An 8,492-nucleotide genomic window follows, 5' to 3' on the forward strand; every position below is an offset into this window, starting at 1 on the left:
TAACCAAAAGGTTGGCAGTTCGAATCCACCAGCCACTCCTTGGAAACCCTATGGGGCAGTTCTACTCTGTCCTATAGGGTCGCTATAAGTTGGAATCAACTCGACGGCAACGGGTTAGCACAATGCTACTAAAAGTGTAGGCCAGAGATGATGCTGATCCATGAACTGTATGTTACCAGTTTGTGGTGAAATAAGTACAGAAATTGGGAGGAGACATCAAGAAACTTTACAGCGATTTAACGCCGCTAAGAATTCAAGTGCATGATCAGTGCACTTGTCGCATCGAACAGAGTATAGACCAGTTGGGTGTTTTTCAACTCACGCGAGTCATATACATCATGGACTGCAGACTTGTTACGTGTAGTAGGACCACATTACAAAGTTTGGTATTTTAAGGTTAGTTAGGCTCCTATAACTCAAAAATGTATAAAATACAGAATCCATTTCTTTCACTGAAAGATGATTTACCTATAACTGTATAGGATAAACTGGATAAACGAAAATTCTAAGTTTGCTGAAATTTCTTTTAAAAATTCTGTCTTCCATTCCTTGTCAGCTTAGCTCTATGAGACTGATTTCTCTACAAAACAGGATTTAGATTCAAATTATCCCTTGAGTAGTGTAATTTCAATCTAATCCAGGTTAAGATAAATTAATGAGAAGTTTAAAAAATTTAAATATTGATATCCATCACGTTTTTCAAAGTGTTCATAGAGATACTTAATACGGGGAATTGTTATTTCACTCATAACTTCTTTAAGTTATGAGTGAAATAGTTTAGGTACAGCTATTGAATGATGAAAAGTTACAAGTATAATAGCAATACTCAATTGCCTATACATACACTTTCAATGAACATGTACTATTTTAAAAATTTTCTTTTTCCTTTCGTTATGTTTGGTCTGATTATATTTACTAAAGCACAATTCTATAACATGACTGTTAAATATAATAAAAAATGTGACCATGTATTTTGTGCCTGTTTTATTCTTGTGTTTTTTAACTTAATCTAATAGTCTCTGGCTTTTAATGGGAGAATTCAGTCCATTTACATTTAGTGGAATGCCAATTATACTTGACTTTATTCCTTCCATTTTACTGTACGTTTACTAACCTTATATCACTGTTTCCTTTTCCCTATTATTTTTTTTGCTGGTTTGATTAAGTTTCCATTCATTCCATTTTTCCCTTCATTAATTTGGAAGATTTACTGTACTTTTCCACTTTACTTTCCCTTTCCCTGCTTCATTAATCAGATAGGATTTGTATACAACAAATCAACTATTTTTCACCTAGAATATACACTTTCTAGTAGTATATTAATTGCATACCTACATCCCTTTACCACATAATAATTTGGCTATACTGTGGCATTTGCTTTAACAAAACGTTAGCAAAGTACTCTAAATGAAATTTACCTCCGGGAGGTAAGGAACCAGGGCCAGGTCCTGTTACAGCAGTTGGTATTTGCCCTGGTGCTGGAACTCCACCCTGCATAGAAGCTTGCATCAGAGGAGGTGCGCCATTGACATGCATTCCACCCTGACCAAGAGAAAAACCAGAGTATGTACCTGCCTCCATGGAAATTCAATACACTAAGTCTATGACCTTAAAACCCTCTTCAAATTGACACCCCCAAATATTCTACCAAACATCCTTTTCGTACAGTACATCCTATGTGGCATTAGATTTGTAATACACTTTGAATTCCAGAGAAGCAAGCTGCAATACATGTGATGAATCTGGTTATATACAAGATGGTTAAGATGCAGCACGTTCTAAATATAGAAATTGCCAAGTCTTATCTGTGTGGCAAGGCAGAATCTAGCACCTATTTCTGACTTCATGACTGGGGCCTGGCAACGAGAGTAAAAAAAAATAAGTGTCTTGAAGAAGAGGAGGCTGGGACTATTTTTAAAGCAACTTCTAGCTATTTATATTCTTAAGATGGAACAATTTATTTGACTTATCACTTCTCACTCATGTCCTCAGATATAATTCTAGTTTTGGGGGAATGTGAACCCTTTTTTTTTTTTAACAGTACAATTAAAGTTCCCTGAACCAAAAACCCACTGCCATCAAGTTGATTCCAACTCATAGCGACCCTATAAGATAGAGTAGAACTACCCCATAGGGTTTCCAAGGCTGTAAATCTTGACTGAAGCAGATTGCCACATCTTTCTCCCATAGAGCAGTAGTGGGTTCGAACTGCCAATCTTTCAGTTAGCAGTCAAGTGCTTTAACCACTGAGTCACCAGGGCTCCTAAAGTTCCTTGAAGGAAAGGGAATGCTATTTTTTTTATCTATGTATTCCCCCAAAGAACTGAACAGCCCCTTAGAAGAGAAAGAGCTCAATAAAGCATAAAAGCTAGATTATCAAAAAAAAAAAAAAATCACATATACTATCTGAGATAATGAACAGAAACAAAACTCTAAAACAGAAAAGAGGAAATGACGTAGTGAGGCAGTTATGGGAAAACCAGGTGAAGACAGACAGAACAAAGTTCAAATCCTGGATTTGTCCCTTACAATTATGTTAATTTGGACCAGTCAACCTCTCTTGACTTTAGCTTACTTTCTTATCTATTTTTAAAAAAGTATTTATTTATTTAGAGCAGGGATTGGCAAAGTATGGCCTGTGGGCCAAACCTGCCTGGTTTTATAAATAAAATTTTATTGGAACACAACCACGCTCATTCATTTACACATCATTTAAGGCTGCTCTGGCACCACGAAGGCAGAGCTGGATAGTTATGACAGACAGTACGGCCCTCAAAGCCAAAAATATTTACTATTTGGCTTACAGAAAGCCTGCCAACCCCTGTTCTACACTTTTGAACAATCCAAGTTCTTTACCTGTCAGTCTGATAGGTAGTCCCATTCACATTTATCTCATTTTGAGGTTGAACATCTTTTCATATATTTTATATTTGCTTTTCCACTTTTGTGAACCGTTTACGTTCTCTGTCCACTTTTTTCTACTGGGTTATTGTAATTTTCTTACTAATTTACAGGAGACCTTTTTTGTTTATTATGAAAAATCCCAGATATACCAACTATATAGAGATTACTATACAGGTTAGGAAATAAACTATATATAAGTTGAAATTTCCTGCATGGTCTTACCCAACTGTATCCTGTTCCCCCTCCTGCCTAGACAATCACTAAGAACTCCAAAGAGAAGTTTTAAAAGTTTATATAAATCATCACATACTGAACATATTCTTTTGCAACTCACTCGACATGTTTTAAAGATTTATGCTGACACACATATCCCACATTTTGGATAGCTAACATATTCACTTTTTCCTACTGAATGGTACTCATTATGTTTCTGAGTTATCTGTGTTGATACTATATAGCCTAGTCCATCTTAACTGCTGTACAGAATTATGTTTTTGAGAGTCATTCATGTTGATATGTGCAGTTTTTTCATTTTAACTATTGTAGAGTATTCCAATGGACAAATATACCACAGTTCATCCTTTCTTCCCTTGATGCACACTTAGAATGTTTCTAATTTTTCATTGTTATAAACAATGTGGTTAACGGCTCATCATTAAGTCTGCTTTCATTATATGTGTAGCAAATTCTTTTTCACAATTTGTCATTCACTTCTTTTTTCCATACAGAAAATTTTTCAATTTTCAAATGTATCAGTATTTTCTTTTATGGTTTCAGGGTTTTGTGTCATGCTTGGAAAATGAACTTTACTTTTTTCATCAATAAGCATGGAAATAATAAGGATGCCAATTTCAGACAATTATTGTGAGGATTAAGTGAGAGAATGTATACGGAATAATGAAGTGTCAACCACAGAGCAAGGGATGTGCACATACATGTGCATACGCATACGCGTGTGTGTGGGGACACACACACAGCTTGAAAAAAAGACTATACAAGAAAGATCTCTTTCTTTGCTTTACAAATTTGGAGCTGAATGTACATTCATTCAGATGCCATGTACTCTGCAACCTGGAAAATGTTTCATGCTTGGAAATTAAAATTATCATCTACAGCAGAATAATTCCTGACCATTCTTCTTCCAATATATACTCCTAAAAATAAATGACATTCTAAGACAAACAAAAGAAACATTAAGGGATAAAGCCCTACCAAAGACTGGGCCGGAGGAGCCTGAGGATTTTGCTGGTTCATTGACACGTTGGATCCTGGGCCAGGCCCAGCGCCATGGACTGGCTGAGGGTTGCCTGCAATCAGTGTTGGGATATTTGTCTGGCGATGCAAAATTTTCTAAAAATCAAAAAGACCACTCTATGAGCTGTCCATTTAACAAAGCAATCAGGCAGTTCCCACCCCACCCAAGGTTTACTCTACCATTTCCATAAAAGAACCAAAAGCACTCACCAGGGCAATCTCTGGATCCACAATTCTCATCACCACCTGTGCCTGGAGCAAGGCATAAGCCAGTTGAGGGTTCTGAAGCAACATGTTCCGTGCTTCCTGAGGACTATTCTGGACACAAAGCTGAGAAGATATGCAGATTTCATCATCAGATTCAATACTTACTACTTAGAGGTAGATAATTAATTTAGTGCCATTCCCATCTGAGAAATGTAATATTCAAAAGGCTCTTTAAGCTATCATTGGTTTTTGCATAACACACACAGTCTTGGTCATGGCAGGCAAAAAAAGTAAGAGGCATTTCAAATACCATAATATTGTCATTTAGGGGAAAAAAAGCACACTTTAATATCTACATTTGATTTCTATGGGCCACAAAACAGTCAGATTGTCTGTATAGGTGTGCTTCTTTGTGTACAAAAATGGGAAGCTCTTTGTATAAAATGTAAAATACACTACACATGTACAGAATACCGAAGGTGCACGAAACGGTGGTCTACAAGCACACCTATCTGAGCTCAGGGAACCATTTCCACTGTTTATCAATCACTCCTTAAAAATCCAATGTGATTTGATTTGTTCATAACCTAATACCTCATCCCACCTTCATTTGTTTCATCAGCTCAAACATCTGTTCTGGTGGAAGACTGGCAACTGCTTTGCTAATGGACTCAGGGGCATCCTCAGGACTGATGGTCTCTCCATAAGGTGACTCAATGACAGGGGCACCAGTGCCAAGGCCTGATCAGGAAGAAAGCACAAGAAAGTTAAGGAGACAAAATAAAGTGCTAAATCACTTCAAGTATCTACTTTCCAGGGCTACCGTAAGGACCAGTTGATAACTTAAAAATTCTTCGGAGCTGTCGAGAAGGGAGAGGGTTGACATGTTGTGGGGTTGTTAACCAATGTCATAAAACAATATGTGTACTACTGTTTCATGAGAAACTATTTATTCTGTAAGCCTTCACCTGAAGTACAATTAAAAAAAAATTCTTTGGAGCTGTGAAATAAGTGATTTGCAAGTCTCTTGTTTCCGTGGGGTCAAGTGACAGAGTGTAATTTTCTGCTCTCAGAGGGAAGAGGGGACCATAGTGACACAGATGGACAATGTTAACCTAAGGTAGGAAACTAGGTATATGAATTTCTTTTGACAAGACACTGCACGAGCAAAAGGTTTAAACAGAAATAAAGATGTTACTTTCAAAATGGAATTCCTAAATCTATTACTTCATGGGAAAGAAAAACAAAAAAACAAAAAAAACATAAGAACGCCTTAGTATCCTACCAGTTATAGATCTGGCAATATAAGTCATAGGAGTGGCAAACACTAACAACATGATTCGCACCTACTGATGGCTTGGTGAGCCTGAATAACTTCATCTTCAACTGGAAATCAATTCCCTCTTGGCAACTGAAGGACTTTCCATGTCAACTTTACCTTGTTTCTCAAAGATATATACTTCCCTAACTCAGGTACCTCAAGTTAATCAAATAAAGAAACTGTGTTGATAACCATTTCAGCATACTCTAGAACATAACCTAAATGGAAAATTTTCACTGTTACATTTTTATTAACCTGTATTTCATACAACTTGAGTTTATACTTACTCTTCAGCTCTTCTTTGTTCTTCTCACTAGCAGCATTATCCACTCGAAGTGCTCTACCACTAAACTCACGCCCATTCAGGTTCCGCATGGCACTAAGGGCCGTCTCCTGGTCTTGGTATTCACAGAAGCCATAACCCTTTGGTTTTCCTGTCTCTCTGTCATACACCAACCTGGAGAGCAAAACCAAGTATTGGACACAAATGTTACATACACAGGGTTCCTGCTAACACTTCCATGCTCTAATTTGGCCAACCATAGGATAAAACTTTACAATTCTGACCTTGCCCCACTAAAATGTTTTTAATCATTTTTTTAATGAAAAAAAATCTTTTAGATAAGAATCCATGTGAATTATATGGTATGCTAATTATACCTCAATAAAGCTGTCATTAAAAAAAGAAGAATGCATGTAAAAAGTCACCAGTATTAAAAACAAAAACAAAAAAAACTTCCTAACTATTCCTAATGGCCAAATTTGTGGCGATTTTTAACAAGAAAACCCTACCAGGAAGCAAAAGAAGGGGACCTCACCTGAAACTAACAACAGGTCCAACCTCAGAAAAGATGTCTTTTAACTGTTCTTCAGTAGCTTCATAAGGAATGTTCCCCACTGAGGAAGAAAATAGGTGACATATTAAAATCCTGAGTTTGTAATCTAGATCTTTAGTGAGAATACAAACAGTACATTATCTACTTATATCATTGGGTATGTAACAATTGTCTCATAATACAATGTTCTTCAAATCCTAGTTCCATGGAACTCCTTCAGACCAGATTCCAATCTTATCTGCTGACAAAAGCGAAATAAACCACTGATGAGACTCGATAAAAAAAGGTGTAAGCACTCTTAAACGTTAGTTCTCAGACTGATGTGACAAGTGTTAGACTTCCCTTAACTTTGGTGAAAATAAATACTTAGGCATAGGTATTTTCCTAAACGTCTGCAGGTCTTATTTCCCACCCAATAACTACTAAAAATGGAGCCCTGGTGGCGCAGTGGTTAAGAGCTTGGCTGCTAACCAAAAGGTCAGCAGTTCAAATCCACCAGCCGCTCCCTGGAAACCCTATGGGGCCGTTCTACTCTATCCTATCTGGTCGCTGAGTCCAAACTGACTGGATAGCAATGGGTTTGGGTTTTGGTAACTACTAAAAATATTATCATTTTTTAGAAGAGGCTCAAATGTCCGTATTTCCACACACATACACACACTTCGGAAAGAAAGTCCAAGAATGCAGTGGAGGATGTTTAACAATTATTCTTAATTGTTTTGTCAAGTTCCTTTTCAAAAGGTGCTTTAAAATCACCACACATACTTTGAAAAACGACTTATTTCGGCAGAAAAATTTACTCAGAATAGATTTAATCGTCTTCAGAATTCCTTCGACGAGGTCTTACTGGTTTGTTCATTCATTTATTTATAATCCACCTCAGGACACCAGGTGGCCGCTATCACTACGGATGAATTACATTACCGGTAAAAACCAGAGGAAGAAAGTCCTTATCTGAGGACGGAAAGTGGACACAGGGATCTTCCCCCTCAGCATTTAATCTGCATTTTGCAATAGGGGGTGAACAGTAGTACGGGACAGTGAGGGACTGTCGCCATGCGCCCTCGCTTCCAGATAATAAAACTGAAGCTCATGAAAGGAGAAACGCACAGAAGCTGAACGCTCGCCTAACTCCCGCAACAATATCGCAGTAAAGCTGCGGAAACTCGGGAGAAGGGAAGCATCTCTTTGCCCACAAATCCACCAGGTTGGCCGCCCACAGGATAAGCAGGAAGAGCTCGACGCCCGACCTATCACCGGCTCCGGTTCATGAGGTGGGAGAGTTGCAGGGGGCGTTCCTCGCCGCTCCCTGCCTCTTTCTGCCCTTCCCGGACGCTGGGCTCCACTGAATTCCCCTCACCGAACACAGAACGTAGTGAACGATCCACCGCAGGGTCCCTCACAGTCAAACCCGCCATCGCTCTCTTCAGGCGGCTTCCGGTACGCTATACACGCTTCCGTACGGCGCGTGAGGCGGAAGCTCCTGGGCAGGCGGACGCAGGGCGCCTCCCTTGGCGTCATTCCGTCATCCGCAAGCTCCGTTTATGTCCGTGAGGGGAATAACCTTCTTGTCGTCTAGCTGCCGCCTGATAATAACACCGTTCTGAACTAGATTCTGGCGGATCCAGGCTAATTCGAAGGCTTTAGTCTGTAGAATTCTTTGTTGTTATTCATTTTCTCTTAGGTCAAGGCATCATCGACCACAATACAGATGGCAACAGCGGTTTTTACCATGGTAACAGGGAGCTCATTTACCAACAACGGGCACACTTCGGTTTTAGTTTGCCTTATTAAGGGAGGGAAATGCTTGCCCTGCCTCAGAAGCGTGCCTTCTATTATTTTGCTAAAGCTGCGAGTGTACGGAGTGAGATTAGGAAAGAGAGTCCCGCCAGCCAAGAGAATGAGGGGCGCTTAACGCCAGGGCGCCAAGATAGCTGAGGAGTTGGAGAGGTAAAGGAGAACAGTCCCGT

At 39.0% G+C, this 8,492-nt stretch overlaps 1 protein-coding gene across 1 annotated transcript in view; it reads right to left on the reverse strand.

Annotated features, from left to right (window-relative positions):
- CSTF2 (cleavage stimulation factor subunit 2) overlaps positions 1–8,078 on the reverse strand; it is a 26,760-nt gene extending 18,682 nt beyond the window's left edge. The window contains exons 1-7 of the mRNA XM_023732383.1: positions 7,883–8,078; positions 6,505–6,583; positions 5,974–6,143; positions 4,970–5,106; positions 4,369–4,488; positions 4,117–4,254; positions 1,419–1,542 (exon numbers count right to left, since the gene is read on the reverse strand). Of these exons, the coding sequence (XP_023588151.1) occupies positions 1,419–1,542; positions 4,117–4,254; positions 4,369–4,488; positions 4,970–5,106; positions 5,974–6,143; positions 6,505–6,583; positions 7,883–7,940 (826 nt within the window). The 5' untranslated portion in view covers positions 7,941–8,078. The remainder of the gene's footprint in view (positions 1–1,418; positions 1,543–4,116; positions 4,255–4,368; positions 4,489–4,969; positions 5,107–5,973; positions 6,144–6,504; positions 6,584–7,882) is intronic.
- Between the last annotated feature and the right edge of the window lie 414 nt (positions 8,079–8,492).

This window comes from Trichechus manatus, unplaced genomic scaffold, assembly GCF_000243295.1.
Source record: "Trichechus manatus latirostris isolate Lorelei unplaced genomic scaffold, TriManLat1.0 scaffold00051, whole genome shotgun sequence".
Classification (NCBI taxonomy): domain Eukaryota; kingdom Metazoa; phylum Chordata; class Mammalia; order Sirenia; family Trichechidae; genus Trichechus; species Trichechus manatus.